Below are 24822 nucleotides of genomic sequence, written 5' to 3' on the forward strand. Positions count from 1 at the left end.
CTGGTTATCTACTTATGATTTGCGAATTTTACTTACGGTGAGTGGTTACACGAATCTTATTACGTTAACCAGTTATTTTGTTACTTATTAAGTGAAATTCGTAAACCATAACTAGTTAACCTGTTAGCGCCTGGATCTGGAATGCATTTATAGCTAAGTGGTTACACGAATCTTATTACCTTAACCAGTTATTATGTTACTTATTAAGTGAAATTCGTAAACCATAACTAGTTAACCTGTTAGCGCCTGGATCTGGAATGCATTTATAGCTAAGTGGTTACACGAATCTTATTACCTTAACCAGTTATTATGTTACTTATTAAGTGAAATTCGTAAACCATAACTAGTTAACCTGTTAGCGCCTGGATCTGGAATGCATTTATTGCTAAGTGGTTACACGAATCTTATTACCTTAACCAGTTATTATGTTACTTATTAAGTGAAATTCGTAAACCATAACTAGTTAACCTGTTAGCGCCTGGATCTGGAATGCATTTATAGCTAAGTGGTAACACGAATCTTATTACGTTAACCAGTTATTATGTTACTTATTAAGTGAAATTCGTAAACCATAACTAGTTAACCTGTTAGCGCCTGGATCTGGAATGCATTTATAGCTAAGTGGTAACACGAATCTTATTACGTTAACCAGTTATTATGTTACTTATTAAGTGAAATTCGTAAACCATAACTAGTAAACCTGTTAGCGCCTGGATCTGGAATGCATTTATAGCTAAGTGGTTACACGAATCTTATTACGTTAACCAGTTATTATGTTACTTATTAAGTGAAATTCGTAAACCATAACTAGTTAACCTGTTAGCGCCTGGATCTGGAATGCATTTATAGCTAAGTGGTAACACGAATCTTATTACCTTAACCAGTTATTATGTTACTTATTAAGTGAAATTCGTAAACCATAACTAGTTAACCTGTTAGCGCCTGGATCTGGAATGCATTTATAGCTAAGTGGTTACACGAATCTTATTACGTTAACCAGTTATTATGTTACTTATTAAGTGAAATTCGTAAACCATAACTAGTTAACCTGTTAGCGCCTGGATCTGGAATGCATTTATAGCTAAGTGGTTACACGAATCTTATTACCTTAACCAGTTATTATGTTACTTATTAAGTGAAATTCATAAACCATAACTAGTTAACCTGTTAGCGCCTGGATCTGGAATGCATTTATAGCTAAGTGGTTACACGAATCTTATTACCTTAACCAGTTCGAATGTTACTTATTAAGTGAAATTCGTAAACCATAACTAGTTAACCTGTTAGCGCCTGGATCTGGAATGCATTTATAACTTAGTGGTAACACGAATCTTATTACGTTAACCAGTTAGTTAGTTACTTATTAAGTCGAATTCGCAAACCATAACTAGATAACCTGTTTAGTGCTGTACAGCTAAAAACGGTAATAGGTGGCAGTTCTCGGCACTTTCAAGCCTGTTTTTTAGTCTTATGATATTTATCTTACCAAAAAGGTAACGGAAATATTAATTCGACAGCTAGATAATTTTCGCGAAAATAAAGTGGTGAACACCAAACAATTTGCGAACGTTAACTGGTTATTTTACGGCAGTTATATGCCACCATACTACTGTCATTAAGTTATAAGTTAGACGACTGCCTGTGGGCCAGTGTGCAGTATTCCTCGTTGGGCGTCATGAGCAGTCAACATTTTAGTTTTGAACGCTCGTGCATCTTCACTTTCATCAGATCTTTATGAAGTTCGCCTGAATCTTTGTTTAAGATACTTAAAACAATTAAGATAAAGTTTAGCGCTTAAGTAATAGATCGTGAAAATGTTTTGTCTCCTAAATTAAAAATACATATATTGACCATAGTTTTGTTTCATATTATATCACCTTGTTTCTCTTCCGTTTCTTATTTATCCACGTTTGCTTCTCAGTGGTCCTTTCCAGTCTCCTCCTGACTTTAGCTGAGTATCCTCAATTGACCTTAAACCGTTGTTCACATCAACATTATCATCATCATCATCATCATCATCATCATCATCATCATCATCATCATCAGCATCATCATCATCACTACCACCACCACAATCATCATCACCACCACCACAATTATTACAATCATCATCATCATCATCATCATCATCATCATCATCATCATCATCATCATCATCATCATCATCACCACCACCACCACCACCACCACCACCATCATCATCATCATCATCATCATCATCATCATCACCACCATCACCACCACCATCACCATCATCACCACCACCACCACCACCATCACCACCACCCCCACCACCACCATCACCACCACCACCACCACCACCACCATCATCACCACCACCACCATCACCACCACCACCACCATCATCACCACCACCACCACCACCATCACCACCACCACCACCACCATCATCGTCATCTTCATTTGAGATACGTAATAAAACCTGAAACAGGTTTTCGCCAAAACGCATGAGAAATCGTGCACAACATTTTACTTGTATCACACAAATTTATCACATATACATATATAAGCAAGTTTTGTTTCCTATTCTTCTGTTTCTAAATGTTACCTTCCATCTCTTTTTGCAACAGCTGAATGTCCCTAGTTTAGCTTTAACAATAACGTAGAAGGATAAACTTGAAAAAATGTCATTGTGTATGATTTCATTTTCCATTTAAAGTTATCTAATTGATTCTTCTATCAGGTTATTATACATCATGACGGTTTACATTAATAGATAATTAAACGTATACCCACCGAATGACACACATGTGCATTGTTATAGTATAAAATAATACACGAGTATAATAATGATGATTTCAAGAAAACCTCCCAACTATCCGCTTTACCATCCAACCATAACTGACTTCTGGCAGGCCAGGCTATATTTTACGTATGGAAATTGAATGTATATGTTTTGTTCTGTTATAATTGCCGAATTATACCGAATGTGGAAAAACAGACGAGTGTTGGGTTTCGCTTAAAGGCCCTCTTTTGTTTATTTACAATGTACTTGTTACCCTCTGATATCGCAAATGAATCTAGTACAATAGAAAATCCTGATGCACTGAAAACATTTATCTACATGTATCAGGGTTATATTACATTTAGATACATAGGTTGATAAATGTTACCAAGAGGGACAAAGTGGTCATATAAATCTCATATACATATACATAATTAAAATACCCTCATTACTATACGTTGATATGAGAATCAACAGAAGAATGCAATTTACAGGTAACTTGATTTTTCCTTGTTATAGACATACGTTATAAGTTTTTGATGAGTTATTTCAATGCTTCCGCTGGCGAAAGCCAACATCTCAAAATGCGACATTTCGCGAAAGTAGTACTTCATCTTACACCGATTAGACCTTTATTAGAAACCGTATCTTGGTACTATGTTAATGGACTATTGATCTAAGCTATGTTATTTTTGTGTTTTTGTTGGCTTTTTATCATTTTGCAAATAAACATGATCATTTTAACGTGTTTGTACACTATTTTTCTTTAAATCTTCTACGATATGTGATCATTGTTAGTACCCTTTCTTACCTGTTTACGTGTTTGTATCCGCCCATTTATTGCATAAACATGTGTTGTCCTTCTAACCGTATGTGATCACAGAATGTATTCCATAAAAGTGTTTGTATAATTATGCAGTTTTGATTGCATTAACATGTTTCATCCATCTACCATATGTGAGCAAAGAAGATATTTCATTATCTAGTTTGTATCGGCAGTTTTGATTGCATCAATATGTCTCATCTTTCTACCATATATGATTAAAACATATTTCATAACCTATTTTGTATCCGTAGTTTATATTGCATTACTGTATTTCATCCTTCTACCATACGTGATCAAAAATATATCTCATTACCGAGTTTGCATCTGCAGTTTTGATTGCATTCATACGGTTCATCATTTTTTCTTATGTGATGTCAAAAAAAAGTTAATTACCAATTTTGTATTTTCAGTTTTGTTTGCAGTAATATGTTTCATTCTTCTACCATATGTAATCAAAGAGGATATCTCATTACCTAGTTTGTATCGGCAGTTTTGATTTATATGTTTCACCCTTTACAATATATTTACTATTACCTTTTTTAGCTATGCAAAATAGCAGGTTAACTACTTATGGTTTGCTAAATCCACTTAATTAGTTATATAATAACTTGTAAACAAGATAAGATTCCTGTTAATAATGTTACTTACAAAGTAGAATTCGCAAATCATAACTAGATGACTTGTTAGCGTCTGAATCTGGAATGAATTTATAGGTAACTGGTAACACGAATCTTAGCTAGTTAACCTGTTAGTAAGTTTCTTACTAAGTGGAATTTGCAAATCATAACTAGATAATCAGTTACTGCTTAAAGTCAAAAATGCATCTAAAGATAGGTGGTAACTCATATCTTATCTAGTTAACCAGTTATAATGTTACTTGTAAAGTGGAATTCGCAAACCATAACTAGTTAACCTGTTAATATTGTACAGCTGAAAAACGGTAACAGTTGGCAGTTCTAGGCACTTTCAATCCAGTTTTTAGTCTAATGACATTTATCTTACCGAAAAGGTTTCGCGAATATTTACAAGATACAAACAGGTAGCTAAATAATTATCGCGAAAATGAAGTGGTTAACACGAAATAATTCGCGAACGTTAACAGGTCTTACGGCAGTTCTATGCCATTATAATTTCACTTCCATATTTCTTTCTGTTATTTTCATTGCATAATCGTGTTTTATTCTTCCACTTTAAGTAATCATTGAAGGTGAATTGCTACAACATATGATATTACAATTGGGTATAAACAACGAAGGTTCTTAATTTTTGCATTGGCGGACTTTTTTACCACAGCATTTTCACTTTAATGTTTTCTTGTCTTTTTGTCTGCGGCGGTATAAATCTTTTTTAGCCGATATCAACATGTGCGTTGCCATGTTCAACCTTGTGAGTAGTATTTTTCCCAAAACTAACAACACCGGCTCTACTTTCTTTAGGCTTCTCTCGTGTGTACTTTTTTCGAGTTCGTACCGGAACAAAAAGGTTACCTAGGGATATCATTGACTATAATGTTGATTTGTGGAAATCAAGAACATTGTCCTTTTATTTCTGTGTTTGCTTTGGTAACTATGTAGCAACATTTTCTCTTGGTTAAGTGTTGGTCTTATGTCCTGAAGCTGTCATTGCTGTATTTCGGCCTCCATGCTGTTAAAAATGATTTTACCACCTCTATGTTCACCTGATGCTAGTTTATGCACATTTTGAGAACTGATTGTTGCAAAAGTGGCAAAGAACATGTACCATAGTGTGCTTTATATGCACAGTCCTACATAGATCAAACTAGGTTAGTGCCTTAGATTGAGTAAGAGGAATGTATAGGGTGAGCTAAAGGCGATGGGTGTCAGTGATATTAACTTGTTTAACTCACTCAGTACTCGGCACTGGTGTAAACTAAGAAATAGAAAGATCTAAAGATCGGAGTTAGAATTCTGTCGTGGAGCTTGATTTAGCTAAAACACAGCCCCTTTTCTGGTAAAGCAGAATAACCAATGAGAGATACTTGTGTGATTTATCCCGGAGAAATTATGTCCGCAAACATTGTCACCAAGTTTAATCATAATTGGATAATACATCTTAAGTTAGTTTTTGCCGAATACTTAAAAGAACTGTTTTCCCTAATGTTTACGTGGCATAGCTCTGGAGTTACTGACACGATTCACTCCACGATGGAACAGGACGGAGACTTGCCCACAAATGCTGATATGTTTTTTTTTCGGAAAACTGTTCTAAAATACCTTCTTAGTAACTTATCAACATTTATGGCATTTTAATAAATGTCCATTTTTCATTCAACCGGTGTTTGTTTTCCTTCAATCCAGACTAGTTCGACTTCCCAGTACATATATATGTAACTTTCACCTTGGACAAATACATGAATGCTGTTTCATCATTATTTGGTAGTAAAAACTTATGGAACTGCCTGCAAAATATATAAACCTTCTATTTTTAGCTCGACTATTCGAAGAATAAGGAGAGCTATACTACTCACCCAAGCGTCGGCGTCGGCGTCACCCCTTGGTTAAGGTTTTGCGTGCAAGCACACATAGGTTAATATCTCAGCAACTACTTGAGGTATTACATTGAGACTGGTACTCAACCATCCAACCTACTTAATTAACCAAGTAAGATAACTCTAGTTTGCATTTAATGCAAATAATAGGCCTTTATTATTTGACTTAGAAATTCTGGTTAAGGTTTTGCGTGCAAGCACACGTAGGTTAATATCTCAGCAATTACTTGAGGTATTGCATTGAGATTTTTTTTTTGATACAATGGTACTCAACCATCCAACCTACTCAATTTATCAAGTAAGATAACTCTAGTTTGCATTTAATGCAAATAATTGCCCTTTATTATTCGACTCAGAAATTCTGGTCAATGTTTTGCATGTAAGCACACATAGGTTAATATCTCAGCAACTACTGGATGAATTGCATTGAGACTTTATAAAATGGTACTCAACCATCCAATCTACTTAAATAACCAAGTAAGATAACTCTAATTTGCATTCAATTCAAATAATGGCCCCTTTTAAGTCAATGGTTCAGCAAATACATTATGTATTGTATTGAAACTTTACACACAGGCTCCCAACCATTTAACCTTCTTTTTTATATCTTTCATATTATATAATTTTTGCCCCTTTATTATGCGACTTAGAAATTCTGGTTAAGGTCTTGCATATTAGCACACATAGGATAATATCTCAGCAACTACTTGATGTATTGCATTGAGACTTTATACAATGGTATTCAACTACCCAACCTAATTGAATATTCAAGTTAGATAACTGTGTTTTGCAAATAATGGCCCTTTATTATGACACTTAAAAATTCTGGTTTAAATTTTGCATGTACCCACTTTTATGTTAATATCTCCGCACATCATGTATTGCATTGAAATCTAATCTAACAGTGATCCATGCATGTTTGGCCAAAACTCTTCAATCCTTACACTGAAAAGCGGCGGAATAGTCGAGCGCGATGTCTCTGTGACATCTCTCGTTTAATGTAAAACGGGCATAGTTCTGGATAAACTGGAGCGAATAACCCCACGATCAAACTTCACCGAAACTTGAAGCCCACAAACAAACACTGTGACCGAGTTGCCTCGTGTTTGGATAATAAATACTTGTCTGCACACGATTTTGACGACTCTGCCACTGACTACATATGACACAAAAAGATAGAAGTTGGATTTCATCATCTGGCAAATGGCTTCGTAATTGGTAGGAGACAAATGCATGCAGTTTAACTTATGCAATGAATATATGACCTGTAAGAAGCTCATTGGAAAAATGTGTATATGTGGTCAATGACCTCATAACTTCGTAATTGATGCGAGAATGTGTATAACAGCATGACCTCATAACTTCGTAATTGATGCGAGAATGTGTATAACAGCATGACCTCATTACTTCGTAATTGATGTGAGAATGTGTTTAACGCCATGACCTCATAACTTCGTAATTGATGTGAGAATGTGTATAAAATCATGACCTCATAACTTCGTATTTGATGCGAGAATGTGTATAACATCATGACCTCATAGGTTCGTAATTTATGTGAGAATATGTATAACATCATGACATAATTACTTCGTAATTAATATGGGAATGTGTATTACATCATGACCTCATAACTTCGTAATTGATAAGAGAATGGGTATCACATCATGACCTCATAGGTTCGTAATTTATGTGAGAATATGTATAACATCATGAGCTCATAACTTTATAATTTATATGGGAAGGTGTATAACATCATGACCTCATTACTTCGTAATTGATATGAGAATGTGTTTAACATCATGACCTCATAACTTATTAATTGATATGGGAAGGTGTATAACATCATGACCTCATAACTTCGAAATTGATAAAAGAATGTGTATAACATCATGACCTCATAACTTCGTAATTGATATGAGAATGTGTAAAACATCATGTCCTTATAACTTCGTAATTGATATGAGATTGTGTATAACCTCATAACTTAATAATTGAAATGAGAATCTGTAAAACATCATGACCTTATAACTTCGTAATTGATATGAGAATGTGTATAACCTCATTACCTCATAACTTCGTAATTGATATGAGAATGTGTATAACCTCATGACCTTATAACTTCGTAATTGATTTGAGAATGTGTATAACTTCATGACCTCATAACTACATAATTGATATGAGAATGTGTATAACCTCATGAACTCATAACTACATAATTGATATGAGAATGTGTATAACTTCATGACCTCAAAACTACATAATTGATATAAGAATGTGTATAACCTCATGACCTCATAACTACATAATTGATATGAGACTTATACAAGTTCATGTCTCTTGATTAAACTTGATTCGGAAATAATGCTGATGAGCCTGCAAACAGCTCATTGAAATTGAAACTGGAACAGAATGGTAATAACCTGTTTCCTACATACATGCAAAATCATGGAAAGCTGGTTGAGTTTTGTTGCAGATCAATTCAAATTTTAAAATCAATAATTTAGATAAACATAAGCTAGAGTTTTGAACAAATCCATAATAAGTGGACTGAAAGTTTTTAAATACATTTATTGGTTAAAGGTTAATACAGAAAACTAGTTTCACAATAGAGAAGAAAGAAAGTATAAAGGAAATATACTGTTATTTTCATTTTATGTCTAACTTAGACAGATTACAAACATTGTCAATAACAGTTAGGCAAACGTATAAAATAAGATAATTGAAAATAAGATAATTTGAAAGTCTAAAGACAGGCTTGTCAGGTTTTAAGAAATAGAAGCTTTTTTAATGGAGGCTGGATTATACTTGGACATTTTTAAATATTCATCATAGAATCTTCAAAATTCTTTGCATAAACGTAAAATAGAGTCGTATGGTATGCGAGGTCAGGTTTAACATATTTAAAACAATTCTGATATAAAGTCTAAAATTTGAATAAGAAAGTTCACCCAAAATATTGGTTTTACAGTAAGTCAAACATATAATTTTTATTTTAAAACCATGAGAAATCTACATCTACATCAAGACATTTGTTTAGAGAAGTTTTAGATTTATAAAGGTAATGATCATTTTGTAAAATCAAAGATCAATACAAAGAACATAAAAAAACAAAAGTAATAAACACCCAAAAATATGATTGAATAAGTGTTTTATAGTATTACAATATTTACACTAATTCGTTATCCTATTTTTTTTGCAAAATAAAACTGCAAAATACTCATAGTATCTATAAGGTACATGTATATATGTCATTAAGCATCAATGACTTTTTGGCTATTTACAAAACTTCGAAGACAGATACATGTAACACATTCTATCATTCTTCCCATTCTTGTTTCGCATATATAGCAATGTTCATTCAGTCTGATGAAACTTGCTTACAACAAATAAATAAGCATTTGTTGAACAATAAAAATGATTGCATTTACTATTCGCTCAAACATCATTGAATACATAGTAATTTATGCCAGAGAAAACAAAATCACGACTGGTAAAGAAAATTCTGTCTATTTGCATTAAAGACCTTCAGTGAGTCACGACGGAACATCCCGACAACTATGGCACGTGTGTGAGGACAGAAGGTCACGGAGTAGGGCTTGGTCAGTCCGTCCTTCCGCCCCAGTATTTCCGCCATCTTTCCATCCGTCTCCATCAGCAGCATCACGTTGTTGCTGCCTTTACCACACACGAGCATCTGGCCAGGCCCTACTTCCACCATGGACATGGGACAGGTGAGCTGCTTGTCTCGGTACTCACGCAGGACCTTCCCGTCCAGGGACAGCTGCAGAACGGTGTTGGCATCAATGTCAGACACGTACAGGGTCGCTGGTGTTGATGCTGACACAGTCAGGTAATATGGTGCTTGGACAAGTTGTCTTCCATCATCTGTTTGGAATGTACTTATGATGTGACCTTCCAATGTCATCACTTCAATACGCGGGTATGATTGGTACAAAACGTATAATCTGTTGTCATAAGACGTAATACCACAACACTCAGGTGATACTTTAATTTCCTTTCCACGCGACAACTGTCCTCCTTTTGTTAACAACAGCTGAATCATGTAAATATTTGTGAAAGTGACGGCGGCCTGGTCATCAGCGAGCACACACACGTCCCAGGGCCTGCCTGGCAGTTGGAGGCGGGCCGTGACGGTGCGGCTGCTTACGTCTACTAGTTTGACACAGTTATTCTCGCAGTCAGCTAGAAGGAAGAGACCAGGCGAGAACAGGACTGAGCTACTTATCCAGCAGGTTTTCTTGTCCTGAGTCATTCTAACGTTGATATCATCCTCCTTCTTCCATGTCACAGTGGAGAGGTCAGGAACTGGAACTGATAAAGGACTACATGTATATTCGTCGCTTTGATCTTATTATGTAAGTGTACATACTTGTTTCAAGTCACAACTTCAATATCCAGTTTGTTTAAGGTAATCTAACACACGACATACACCACAGAATAAACAGTAATTATAAATACATGTTATTATAGGATTTCGACTTAGAAACATGTTCGCTTCAACAATTGACGTTTGCAGACTCATAATAAAAATATTAAGCATTACAAATTAATTTTTGATTTTGAAGTACATGTATTGAGTATTCTTTTCCATAGAAGAGGACAAAGAAGTTGTTCATATCAAATAATTATGTTAAGAAACATGTCAATGTTCCCTTCACTATAAATGCCCTTATGTCAGCGAAACACGATATTAACCGAGTACAGTTTTCCTTTTATACATATTTATAAGGCTAACGAAAACATCGTCTTTACTGTCAGATGAGCATAATTACAACTTCACTTCATAAAGGAATAGACGCTCGCACCTGCACAATCTCGCACTTACACACACTCTCACCAGCACGCACTCTCACCAGCGCACACTCTCACCCGCTCCCGCACACTCTCACCCGCACACACTCACACAAGCGCGCGCACACACATACACGCACACATTCACTCGCACACATCCTCACCTGTTCACACTTTCACCCTTACCCGCACACACTCTCACCCTCACCTGCACACACTATCACCCTCATCTGCACACACTCTTAGTCGCACAAACTTTCACCCTCACCTGTACACACTCTCTCCCTCACATGCACACACTCTCACCTGTTCACACTATTGCCCTCACCTGCACACACTCTCACCCTCACCTGTACACACTCTCACTCTCATATGCACACACTCTTAGTTGCACAAACTCTCACCCTCACCTGCACACACTCTGACGCTCATCCGCACACACTCCCACCTTCACCTACACACACTCCCACCCGCATCCGCACACACTCTCACCCTCACCCGCATACACTCTAACCCTCGCCCGCACACACTCTCACCCTCACCTGCACACACTCTCACCCTCACCTGCACAAACTCTCACCCTCACCTGCACACACTCTCACCCTCACGTGCACACACTCTCACCCTCACCTGCACACACTCCTACCCTCATCCGCACACACTCTTACCCTCACCCGCATACACTCTAACCCTCGCCCGCACACACTCTCATCCGCAGACACTCTCAGCCTCATCCGCACTCACTCCCACCCTAACCTGTACACATTCTTACCCTTATCTGCACACACTCTCACCCTAACCCGTACACACCCTCACCTGCACACACTCTAACCCTCAACCGCACACACCGTCATCCGCACACACTCTCACCCTTACCAACACAAACTCTCTCCCGTACCCGCATACACTCTCACCTGCACCCGCACACACTCCCACCTGCACCTGCACACTCCCTCAACCTGCACCCGCACACACTCCCACCTGCACCTGCACACTCCCTCAACCTCACCTGCACACACTCCCACCTGCACCTGCACACTCTCTCAACCTCACCTGCACAGACTCTCACCCTCATCTACACACACTCTCACTCTCACCTGCACACACTCTCACCCTCATCTACACACACTCTCACCCTCATCTACACACACTCTCACCCTCACCTACACACACTCTCACCCTCATCTACACACACTCTCACCCTCACCTGCACACACTCTCACCCTCACCTGCACACACTCTCACCCTCATCTACACACACTCTCACCCTCACCCGCACACTCTCTCACCCTCATCTACACACACTCTCATCCTCACTCGCACACTCTCTAACCCTCACCCGCACACTATCTCACTCTCACCCTCACCCTCACCTGCACACACTTTCACCCTCACCCGCATACACTCTCACCCTCATCTACACTCACCCTCACCAGCACACACTCTCACCCTCATCTACACACACTCTCACCCTCACCCACACACTCTCCCACCCTTATCTACACACACTCTCATCCTCACCCGCACACTCTCTCACCCTCATCTACACACACTCTCTTCCCCATCTACACACACTCTCACTCTCACCCGCATACACTCTCACCCTCATCTACACACACTCTCACCCTCATCTACACTCACCCTCACCTGCACACACTCTCACCCTCATCTACACACACTATCTCTATCTCACGCACACGCACACGCACACGCACACACACACACACACACACACACACGCACCTACGCCTTTTTACCCGCACACACACGCACGCAATCTTACCCGCACTTGCACATACACACACGCACACTTATGGCATATATTGTGAACGATAAGTTAGTTTTTATCAACAAAATTACACTTTTTATGATCAAATATGGTAAAGAAGTTGTAATTATTCTTATGATATTTAGTGGTCAACACTGTCTCTGTTAAATCGATCAAATGTTTAAGTATGTAGGTGCATGTTTACTTTAAAGGTAAATGAGTGCTGGTCTTTAAAAGTATAACAACAAGTATTCTTATGAATACCATCTTTTAGCAATATTTGCTGTTAAATTTGTTCAACACATTTTCTGTTAAATCGATCAAATGTTTAAGTATGTAGGTGCATGATTACTATAAATGTAAATGATTGCTGATCTTCAACAGTATACAACATGTATTCTTTTAAAAACCATCTTTAAGCAATATTTTGCTGTTAAATTTGTTCAACACATTTTCTGTTAAATCGATCAAATGTTTAAGTATGTAGGTGCATGATTACTATAAAGGTAAATGAGTGCTGATCTTCAACAGTATAACAACAAGTATTCTTTTCTGTACAATCGATCAAGAGTCTTTAGGCATAATTTGCAATTTTAAACAACGTTTTATGACGAGATTTACCTCGGGGTCAACTGTGACACGATTTACCTCAGGTGCAAATTATATGTGCATAGAAACGCAAAAACCCATGTCTAAAGGTCGGAGAGATCTGCCCTTGTCATATATAGTGCAAGTATTAATTCGTCCCTGTGGTATTTCTGTTTTGGTAAGGACAGTAAAGACTCAACAAGATCTTGATTTTCTCATTAGCCATAAAAACGCGTCAGAAACTTACCCCATGGGCAAATTTTGATATATAAACGCAGCACCCTATAACATAGTATTTCGAACTGAAACTTAGTACTCAATGTTGCTACAAACAATAAGCACGTATTAAGCAAGGTTAATAACTGTTATAATTGCCGAGTTATACCGAATGGGGAAAAACAGACGAGCGTTGACATTCGCTCGGATGCACTCTTTTGTTTTAGTTACAGTTTACTTGAAACCAGACTGGTTTACCAAATTGACCAGCACAAACTTATTGAAGATAAGGAAGCTTTTATTAAAAAAATAACCAAAGATAAAACTGTATTGCATAATTTAAGCAATAACCTTGTAGGACCATTCTGAACAAGAACATAATATACTACTGTCTACACTAAGGCCAACTTATTGGGATATTACGTAGAGTTTTACTTGAATAATCAAAAGGCAAACTATTTTAGGATATAGTGATACATGTAATTTACAATACTATATCTACCAAACTCTTCCACCACGTCCAGTGATCCAAGACCAATTTTCGATCCCAGCAGCCCTTCCGTGTCCGGGTCTTTAACAAATCTATACTTCCGGGCCTTCATCCTACCAGCCATCTTTTCCATCTTGTCATGAATCTCCCGTAGCTCCTTCTGGGCTCTCCTTGCCGTCACGTACCGCTGGTTATCTGAGACGTCAACGGAAGTCAGTTCTGTCCTAGTGGCAACAAGTCCGCTTTTCACCAACTCACAATCAGTCTTTAGTTCAGTCAGCACGCTTTCATCATCGGTCTTCATTTTCTGGATGTTGCCGAGCAACTCCTTCTCGCATCGGTCCAGGTACGTATTGATTTCTGTCCGGAACTTTCTCAGCCTGTCGATCTCATCTTTAGACTGGTGTTCGATCTTCCCAAAAAGCTCATTGACATAACTTATGCACCCAGATAGAAGATCTTCCGCTCGTTTAATAGATGGTTCCAGCTCCCTGAATTCCCTTCCATTGGTGAAATCTTTAGACACATAAGCAATGTAATCGATTTTGCACGTGCGATGACCGATGACTACACAGTCACCACAACCAAGGTCGCTGTGGGTCGGACAGTAAAACTTGATCATTTCATTCGGATGCTTTCTACAATATTCAGTTACGCCGATGTCAGACTGCTTAGTGGACGGGAAGAAGGACGGCATCTTATCGTTGGACAACATAATGTGGTTCTTGGACACCTTGAATTTCTTATGGGCCTTGATACAGGAATCACACATGTACTCTTGGCAGGTCTGACAGAATCCCTGGGCTACAGCGCGTTTGCCTTCCTCTTCACACGGCTGACAGTAGACAGTTGTGTTATCGGAGCCCTTGTTAAGGTCAGGGTCACGTCTTTTTCCAGATTTCTCCATCTATGAAGACAAATTTAATAAAGGACTTAATAATAACACATTAGTTTTCTGGGTGCATTGATATAGACAGACGTGTAAGTTAGTGTAACAAGCTGCACAAATGTGCATCTTGTAGGAATGGCGCCCATGACACCTCGCCCACCATGATCTACAAGCGGACACTTTCGCGTAGCTATGAACACAGCTCAATCTTGACATAATAACCCGCGCTAAAAACATATCGGTACCACGGTTGTATAATAGAAAAAAGTAACTTTTATAATAAAGAAACATTTTGGCGCTTAAGTAGTAGATCGAAAATAAATAAATTTGTTTCCCAGATTAAACGAACACATATTCACCATAGTTTTGTCTCATATTATATTACCTTGTTTCTTTTCCGTTTCTTATTAATCCACGTGTGCTTTTAAGTGGTCTTTTCCAGTCTCCTTTTGATTTTAGCTCAGTATCCTCAATTGGCCTTAAACCGTTGATCACATTGATCAGGTTTATCTCATTTATCGTATATCAGGATAGACTAGATAATAAAGATACACGTACAAATGTTTTGATAATTTAGCGTCCACTTTTTTAATCTATGAACAATACGTGAGAAAATTATTTTAAAGAAAACTATTTAAAACACATCATCATCATCATCATCATCATCATCATCATCATCATCACCACCATCACCACCACCACCACGACCATCAACACCACCACCTTTTAAAAAGAAAACGTCCCCACTATCCGCTAAGCCATCAAACCACAACCGATTTCTGGTAGGCCAGGCTTTATTTTACGTATAATAATTGAATGTATATGTTGTGTTCTGTTATTGTGTTCTGACACCGCAAATGAATCTAGTACAATAAAAAGCCCTGATGCACTGAAAACATTTATCTACATTTATCAGGGTTACATTATATTTAGATAAATAGGTTGATAAATGTTACCAAGAGGGACAAAGTGGTCTTATGAATCTCATATACATATACATAACTAAGATACCCTCATTACTATACGTTGATATGAGAATCAACAGAAGAATGCAATTTACAGGTAACTGATTTTTCCTTGTTATAGGCATACGCTATAAGTGTTTGATGAGCTATTTTATTTTCGCTGGCGAACGCCAACATCACCAAATGCGACATTTCGCGAAAGTAGTACTTCAATTATGTTACTTATTAAGTGGAATTCGCAAACCATAACTAGTTAACCTGTTAATGTTGTACAGCTGAAAAACGGTAACAGTTGGCATTTCTAGGCACTTTCAAGCCAGTTTTTAGTCTAATGATATTTATCTTACCGAAAACGTTTCGCAAATATTAACTATAGCTAGATAATTATCGCGAAAATGAAGTGGTTAACACGACAATACGCGAACGTTAACAGGCTATCTTACGGCATTTCTATGCTACCATAATATAATTTCCGTATTTTTATCTGTTATTTTCATTGCATTATTGTATTTTACCGTTCTACTATAAGTGATCATAAAAGGTACATGTATTTCATTTCCATATTTGTATCTATTATCTTCATTGCATTATCGTGTTTTATCCTTCTACTAAAAGTAGTAGTCATTGAATCTGAATTGCTAAAACATATTTTATTACAATTTGGTAAAGAACGAAGGATCTTCAGTTTTGCCACAGCATTTTCACTTTATAATGTTTTCTTGTCTTTTTGTCTGCGGCGGTATAAATCTTTTTTTAGCCGATATCAACCTGTGTGTTGCCATGTACAACCTTGTGAGTAGTATTTTCCCAAAACTAACAACACAGTCTCTACCGTCTTTAGGCTTCTCTGGTGTGTACTTTTTTCGAGTTCGTGCCGGAACAAAAAGGTTACCTAGGGGATATCGTTGACTACAATGTTGATTTGTGGAAATCAAGAACCTTGTTCTTTTATTGCCTTAGTTTGCTGTGGTTACTATGTAGCAACATTTTCTCTTGGTTAAGTGTTGGTGTTAAGTGTTGGTTTTATGTCCTGAATCTGTTATTGCTGTATTTCAACCTCCATGGTGTTAAAAAATTATTTAACCACCTCCATGTTCACCTGATGCTAGTTTATGCACAATTTGAGAACTAATTGTTGCAAAAGTGGCAAAGAACATGTACCATAGTGTGCTTTATATGCACAGTCCTACATAGAGCATACTAGGTTAGTGCCGTGGATTGAGTAAGTTTATCTCGCAAGGCAGAGGAATATATAAGATGAGCTGAAGGCGATAGGTGTCAGTGATATCAACTTGTATAACTCACTCAGTACTCGGCACTGGTGTAAACTAAGAAATAGAGAGATCTAAAGATCGGAGTTAGAATTCTGTCGTGGAGCTTGATTGAGCTAAAACACTGCCCCTTTTCTAGTAAAGCAGAATAACCAATGAGAGTTACTTGTGTGATTTATCCCGGAGAAATTATGTCCGCAAACATTGTCACCAAGTTTAATCATGACTGGAGAATACATCTTAAGTTAGTTTTTGCCGAATACTTAAAAGAACTGTTTTCCCTAATGTTAACGTGGCATAGCTCTGGAGTTACTGACACGATTCACTTCACGATGGAACAGGACGGAGACTTGCCTACAAATGCTGTAAGCGAGTATCATCATTATTTGATAGTAAAATCTGAATGAACTGCCTGCAGAATATTATAAACCTTCTTTTTTAATGTTAAAGGAGCATAACTCTGGAGTTACTGACATGATTCACTCCAAGATGGAACAGGACGGAGACTTGCCCACAAATGCTGATATGTTTTTTCGTAAAATTTTTCTAAAATACTTTCTTAGTAACTTAACAACATTTATGGCATTTTAATAAATGCCCATTTTTCATTCAACCGGTGTTTGTTTTCCTTCAATTCAGACTAGTTCGACTTCCCAGTACATATATGTAACTTTGACCTTGGACAATACATGAATGCTGTTTCATCATTATTTGGTAGTAAAAACTTAAGGAACTGCCTGCAAAATATATAAACCTTCTATTTTTTAATGTAAAACGGGCATAGTTCAGGATATACTAGAGCGAATAACCCCACGATCAAACTTCACGAAACATGAAGCCCACAAACAAACACTGTGACCGAGTTGCCTCATGATTGGATAATAAACACTTGTCTGCACACGATTTTGACGACTCTGCCACTGACTACCTATATATCGCCTTTACATATGACACAAAAAGATAGAAGTTGGATTTCATCATCTGGCAAATGACTTCGTAATTGGTAGGAGACAAATGCATGCAGTTGAACTGATGCAATGAATATATGACCTGTAAGCAGCTCATTGGAAAAATGTGTATAACATCATGACCTCATAACTTCGTAATTGATGTGAGAATGTGTATAACATCATGACCTCAAAACTTCGTAATTGATGTGAGAATGTGCATAACATCATGACCTCATAACTTCATAATTGATGTAAGAATGTGCATAACATCATGACCTCATAACTTCATAATTGAGGCGAGAAAGTGTATAACATCATGACCTCATAACATCGTAATTTATGTGAGAATGTGTATAACATCATGACCTCATAACTTCATAATTGATGTAAGAATGTGTATAACATCATGACCTCATAACATCGTAATTGAGGCGAGAAAGTGTATAACATCATGACCTCATAACTTCGTAATTGATATGAGAATGTGTATAACCTCATGACCTCATAACTTCGTAATTTATATGAGAATGTGTATAACCTCATGACATCATTATTTCGTAATTAATAAGAGAATGTGTATAACCTCATGACATCATAACTTCGTAATTAATAAGAGAATGTGTATCACATCATGGCCTCATAACTTCGAAATTGATGCGAGAATGTGTATAACCTCATGACCTCATAACTTTATAATTGGTATGGGAATGTGTATAACATCATGACCTACATAATTGATATGAGACTTATACAAGTTCATGTGCTTTGATTAAACTTGATTCGGAAATGTTTACTACATACATGCAAAATCATGGAAAGCTGGTTGAGTTTTGTTGCAGATCAATTCAAATTTTAAAATCAATAATTTAGATAAACATAAGCTACAGTTTTGAACAAATCCATAATTAGATGACTGAAAGTTTTTAAATACATTTATTGGTTAAAGGTTAATACAGAAAACTAGTATCACAATAGAGAAGAAAGAAAGTAAATGAATACAAAATTTTAGTGAAAGTCAGTACACCCAAGAATTTCTTGTATTAATAAAGGGAAATATACGGTTATTTTCATTCTATGTCTAACTTAGACAGATTAGAAACATTGTCAATAACAGTTAGGCAAACGTCTAAAATAAGATAATTTGAAAGTCTAAAGACAGGCTTGTCAGTTTTTAAGAAATAGAAGGTTTTCAATGGAGGCTGGATTAAACTTGGAAATTTTCATTTTAAATAGTCATCATAGAATCTTCAAAATTCTTTGCATTAACGTAAAATGTAGTCGTATTTTATGCGAGGTCAGGTTTAACATATTTAAAACAATTCTGATATAAAGTCTAAAGTTTGAATAAGAAAGTTCACCCAAAATATTGGTTTTACAGTAAGTCAAACATATAATTTTTACTTTAAAACCATGAGAAATCTACATCTACATTTTTGTTCCGCATATAAAGCAATGTTAATTCAGTTTGATAAAACTCGTTTACAACGAATAAATAAGCATTTGTTGAACAATAAAAATGATTTCATTTACTATTCACTTGCTCAAACATCATTGAATACAAAGTAATTTATGCCAGAGAAAACAAAATCACGACATGTAATGAAATTTCTGTCTATTTGAATGAAAGACCTTCAGTGAGTCATGACAGAACATGCCGACAACTATGGCACGTGTGTGAGGACAGAAGGTCACAGAGTTAGGCACAGCCAGTCCGTCCTTCTCTCCCAGTATTTCCGTCATCTTTCCATCCGTCTCCATCAGCAGCATCACGTTGTTGCTGTCCATCCCACACACGAGCATCTGACCAGGCCCTACTTCCACCACGGACCTGGGACAGGTGAACTGCTCGTCTCGGTACTCACGCAGAACCTCCCCGTCCAGGGACAGCTGGAGAACGGTGTTGGCAGAGAAGTCAGACACGTACAGGGTCGGTGGTGTTGATGCTGACACAGTCAGGTAATATGGTGCTTGAAAAAGTTGTCTTTTTTTGTCATCTGTTTGGAATGTACTTATGATGTGACCATCCAATGTCATCACTTCAATACGTGGGTTTGATTTGTACAAAACGTATAATCTGTTGTTATAAGACGTAATACCACGACACTCAGGTGATACTTTAATTTCCTTTCCACGCGACAACTGTCCTCCTTTTGTTGACAACAGCTGAATCATGGAATTAATCGTGAAAGTGACGGCGGCTTGGTCATCAGCGAGCACACACACATCCCATGGTTGGCCTGGCAACTGGAGGCGGGCCGTCACGGTGCGGCTGCTTAAGTCTACCATTTTGACACAGTTATTATTGCAGTCAGCGAGAAGGAAGAGACCAGGCGAGATCAGGGCTGAGCTACTTATCCAGCAGGTTTCCTTGTCCTGAGTCATTCTAACGTTGATATCCGCCTCCTTCTTCCATGTCACAGTGGAGAGACCAGGAACTGGAACTGAAACTACATGTATATTCGTCGCTTTGATCTCTTAATGTAAGTGTACACACTTGTTTCAAGTCAGAACTTCAATATCCAGTTTGTTTAAGGTAATCTAACACACGACAGACACCACAGAATAAACAGTTATTATAAATACATGTTATGATAGGATTTCGACTTAGAAACATGTTCGCTTCCAAAATTGACGTTTGCAGACTCATAATTAAAATATCAAGCATTAATAAATTAATTTCTGAGCAAAAGTACATGTATTGAGTATTCTTTTCCATTGAAGAAGACAAAGAAGTTGTTCAAATCAAATAATTATGTTAAGAAACATGTCAATGTTCCCTTCACTATAAATGCCATTATGTCAGCGAAACACGATATTAACCGAGTACAGTTTTCCTTTTGTACATATTTATAAGGCTAACGAAAACATCGTCTTTACTGTCAGATGAGCATAATTGCAACTTCACTTCATACAGTCATTGACGCTCGCACCTGAACACTCTCGCACCTGCACACACTCACAAGCACGCACTCTCACCCGCACACACTCTCACCCACTACCGCACACTCTCACCCGCACACACTCTCACTCGTACCCACGCACAGTCGCACCAACACATGCTGTCACTCTTAACCGCACCCGCATACTCTACCACATCCGCACACACTCTCGACCTCACCCGCACACACACACACACACACACACACACACACACACACACACACACACACACACACACACACTTGTGGCATCCTTTGTGAACGATAAGTTAGTTTTTATCAACAAAATTACACTTTTTATGATCAAATATGGTAAAGAAACTGTAATGTTTCTTATGATATTTAGTGGTAAACACATTCTCTGTTAAATCGATCAAATGTTTAAGTATGTAGGTGCATGTTTATTATAAAGGTAAATGAGTGCTGATCTTTAACAGTATAACAACAAGTATTCTTTTAAAAACCATCTTTAAGCAATATTTGCTGTTAAATTTGTTCAACACATTTTCTGTTAAATCGATCAAGAGTCTTTGGGCATAATTTGCTATTTTAAACAACGTTTTATGACGAGATTTACCTCGGGGTCAACTGTGACACGATTTACCTCAGGTGCAAATTATATGTGCACAGAAACGCAAAAACCCATGTCTGAAGTTTGGACAATTTTGTCCTTGTCATATAATGCAAGTATTAATTCGTCCCTGTGGTATTTCTGTTTTGGTAAGGACAGTTAAGACTCAACATAACACAAGATCTTGATTTTCTCATTAGCCATAAAAACGCGTCAGAAACTTACCCCATGGACAAATTTGGATATATAAACGCAGCACTAAAATGAAAACACAGTGAAAAATGTATATACAATAGTTTTTTCGAAACTTAGTACTAAATAAATGTTGCTAGAGACAATAAGCATCTATAAAGCAAGGCCAATAACTGTTATAATTGCCGAGTTATGACGAATGGGAAAACAGACGAGCGTTTGTGTTCGTTCAGAGGCCCTCTTGTGTTTATTTACAGTGTACTTGAAACCAGACTGGTTTACCCAATTGACCAGCAGATACTTATTGAAGATCAGTAAGCTTGTATTAAAACATTTAACCAAAGTATGAAACTGTATTTCATAATTTCAGCAATAACCTTGGATGACACTTCTGAACAAGAACACAATATACTACACTAAGGACAACCTATTGAGTTATTGCCTAGAGTTTTACTCAAATAATCACAAGGAAAACTATTTTAGGACATAATGACATTTAACAATAATATATCTACCAAACTCTCCCGCCACGGCCAGTGTTCCAATGCCCATTTTCGACTCCAGCAGCCCCTCTGTGTCCGCGTCTTTAAAAAATCGGCACCTCCGGACCTTCATCCTACCAGCCATCTTCTCCATCTTGTCATGGATCTCCCGTAGCTCCTTTTGGGCTCTCCTTGCCGTCACGTACCGCTGGTTGTCCGGGACGTCCCCGGAAGTCAGTTCTGTCCTAGTGGTCACAAGTCCGTTTTTCGCCAACTCACAATCAGTCTTCAGCTCAGTCAGCACGCTTTCATCATCGGTCTTCACCTTCTGGATGTTGCCGAGCAATTCCTTCTCGCGTCGGTCCAGGTAGGTGTTGATTTCTGCCCGGAACTTTCTCAGTCTGTCGATTACATACTTAGACTGCTGTTCGACCTCCTCAAAAAGCTTCATTACTTTACTTATGCACCCAGATATAAGATCTTCTTCTCGTTTAATAGATGGTTCCAGCTCCCGGAATTCCCTTCCATTGGTGAAATCTTTAGACACATCAGCAATGTAGTCGACTTTGCACGAGCGATGACCGATGACAACACAGTCACCACAACCAAGGTCGCTGATGGTCGGACAATAAAACTTGATCATCTCATTCGGATGTGTTTTACAATATTCAGTTACACCGATGTCAGACTGCTTGGTGGACGGGTAGAAAGACGGCATCATGTCTTTGGACAACATAATGTGGTTCCTGGACACCTTGAATTTCTTATGGGCCTTTATACAGGGATCACACATGTACTCTTGGCAGGTCTGACAGAATCCCTGGGCTACAGAGCGTTTGCCTTCCTCTTCACACGGCTGACAGTAGACAGTTGTGTCATCGGAGCCCTTGTTAAGGTCAGGGTCACGCCTTTTTCCAGATACTTCCATCTATAATTACGAATTAGACAGTTCACGAGATATTAATAAATCAGTAAACCAGCTAAGAGCAGCCAAATAACGGATATAACATTTTGTTTGCCTAAAACGAAAGTGCATGTTATGACCGAAATACACATTCAGAAGTCATTAAAAGACGTTTTAAACATGTTTTCTTCTTAAGAAAAACCCATAGAAGCTACCAATGGTGTGTCGTTAACTGAATAAAATACACAATTAAAGTAATACAAATTATATTTACCTTGAGGTTTGTTGACCATAGAAACCAATGAGGAAGTAAATTGATGTCCTCCTTTGCGCATGCTCGTTCTTAAAGGCCCATATGCTGTAATTTTGATGAAATAAAATATCAAATATAACTGAAATATGTCAATGTTTATGTGGTAACGTAAATTAAATTTATATATGTTTTTAAAAAGGAGGAAATTACAGGCTAAAAAGAATCTCCTCCAACCTGGGATTCACGCTACTGTGGCAATAGGGGCACGCGCCTGGAACGTCCCGCCCGTCTGAATTCGCTAGTATGTTACCCCCCAAACTCTACCCCACCTAGACTAAAGTGACTTCGGCAATAGGGGGTGCGCGCCGTATGTGTCCCGCCTGAATTCGCAAGTGTGTTATTTCCTTAAACGCTTCCCGCACCTGGGACTCAAGTTATATGGGCAATATGGGGTGCGCGCCGTGTGCTTCCCACCTGAATTCGTTAGTATGTCTTTCAAACTCTACCCCTACCTGGGATACAAGTTAAATGGGCAAGAGGGGGTGCGCGCTGTGTGCAGCCCGCGTGAATTCGCAGGTGTGTTATTTCCTGAAACTCTACCCTCACCTTGGTCTCAAGTTACATGGGCAATAGGGGGTGCGCGCTCTGTGCGTCCCGCCTGAATTGGCAAATGTGCTATTTACTAAAACGCTACCCCAACCTGGGACTCAAGGTTCATGGGCGCCTGTGTGTTATTTCCTAAAACGCTATCCCTACCTGGGACTCAAGTTACATGGGCAATGGGGGCTGCGCGCCCTGTGCGGTTCGCCTGAATTCGCAAGTGTGTTATTTTCTAAAACGCTACCCGCACCTGGGACTCAAGTTACATGAGCAATATGGGGTGCGCGCCCTGTGCATCCTGCCTGAATTCGCAAGTGTGTTATTTCCTAAACGCTACCCCCACCTGGGACTCAAGGTACATGGGCAATAGGGGGTGCGCGCCCTGTGCGTCCTGTCTGAATTCACAAGTTTGTTATTTCTTAAAACGCTACCCCCACCTTGGACTCAAGGTACATGGGCAAAAGGGGATGCGCGCCCTGTACGTCCCGTCTGAATTCACAAGTTTGTTATTTATTAAAACGCTACCCCCACCTGGGACTCAAGGTACATGGGCAATAGGGGGTGCGCGCCCTGTACGTCCCGTCTGAATTCACAAGTTTGTTATTTCCTAAAACGCTACCCCCACCTGGGACTCAAGGTACATGGGCAATAGGGGGTGCGCGCCCTGTTCGTCCCGTCTGAATTCACAAGTTTGTTATTTCCTAAAACTCTACCCCCACCTTGGACTCAAGTTACATTGGCAATGGGGGCTCCGCGCCCTGTGCGGTTCGCCTGAATTCGCAAGTGTGTTATGTCCTAAAAGTCTACCCGCACCTGGGTCTCAAGTTACATGGGCAATAAGAGGTGCGCGC

At 38.2% G+C, this 24822-nt stretch overlaps 2 protein-coding genes across 2 annotated transcripts; both read right to left on the minus strand.

Moving 5' to 3' along the window:
- Positions 1-9562: 9562 nt before the first annotated feature.
- On the minus strand, positions 9563-14862 carry LOC128244199 (uncharacterized). Its single transcript, XM_052962215.1, has 2 exons — positions 13968-14862; positions 9563-10413 (listed from the first exon to the last, which is right to left on the minus strand). Exons 1-2 carry the CDS (start codon positions 14860-14862, stop codon positions 9563-9565), a joined length of 1746 nt encoding a protein of 581 aa, XP_052818175.1.
- Positions 14863-18966: 4104 nt separating this feature from the next.
- Positions 18967-23415, minus strand: LOC128242831 (uncharacterized). Its single transcript, XM_052960184.1, has 4 exons — positions 23393-23415; positions 22248-23142; positions 21766-21798; positions 18967-20471 (listed from the first exon to the last, which is right to left on the minus strand). The coding sequence occupies exons 2-4, from the start codon at positions 23140-23142 to the stop codon at positions 19618-19620; spliced, it is 1782 nt and encodes a 593-aa protein (XP_052816144.1). The 5' UTR covers positions 23393-23415; the 3' UTR covers positions 18967-19617.
- Positions 23416-24822: the final 1407 nt, after the last annotated feature.

Source organism: Mya arenaria, chromosome 8, assembly GCF_026914265.1.
Source record: "Mya arenaria isolate MELC-2E11 chromosome 8, ASM2691426v1".
Classification (NCBI taxonomy): Eukaryota; Metazoa; Mollusca; class Bivalvia; order Myida; family Myidae; genus Mya; species Mya arenaria.

Excerpts from the sequence above, each read along its gene's own strand:
- LOC128242831 (XM_052960184.1), bottom strand. The coding sequence starts at position 23,142 with ATGGAAGTATCTGGAAAAAGGCGTGACCCTGACCTTAACAAGGGCTCC. Across the intron at positions 21,799-22,247 it reads GGCCGTGGCGGGAGAGTTTG|TGCTGCGTTTATATATCCAA; the intron begins GTAGATATATTA and ends TTTTCATTTTAG. Across the intron at positions 20,472-21,765 it reads TATCCAAATTTGTCCATGGG|TTCCAGTTCCTGGTCTCTCC; the intron begins GTAAGTTTCTGA and ends ATGTAGTTTCAG.
- LOC128244199 (XM_052962215.1), bottom strand. The coding sequence starts at position 14,862 with ATGGAGAAATCTGGAAAAAGACGTGACCCTGACCTTAACAAGGGCTCC. Across the intron at positions 10,414-13,967 it reads GGACGTGGTGGAAGAGTTTG|TTCCAGTTCCTGACCTCTCC; the intron begins GTAGATATAGTA and ends GTCCTTTATCAG.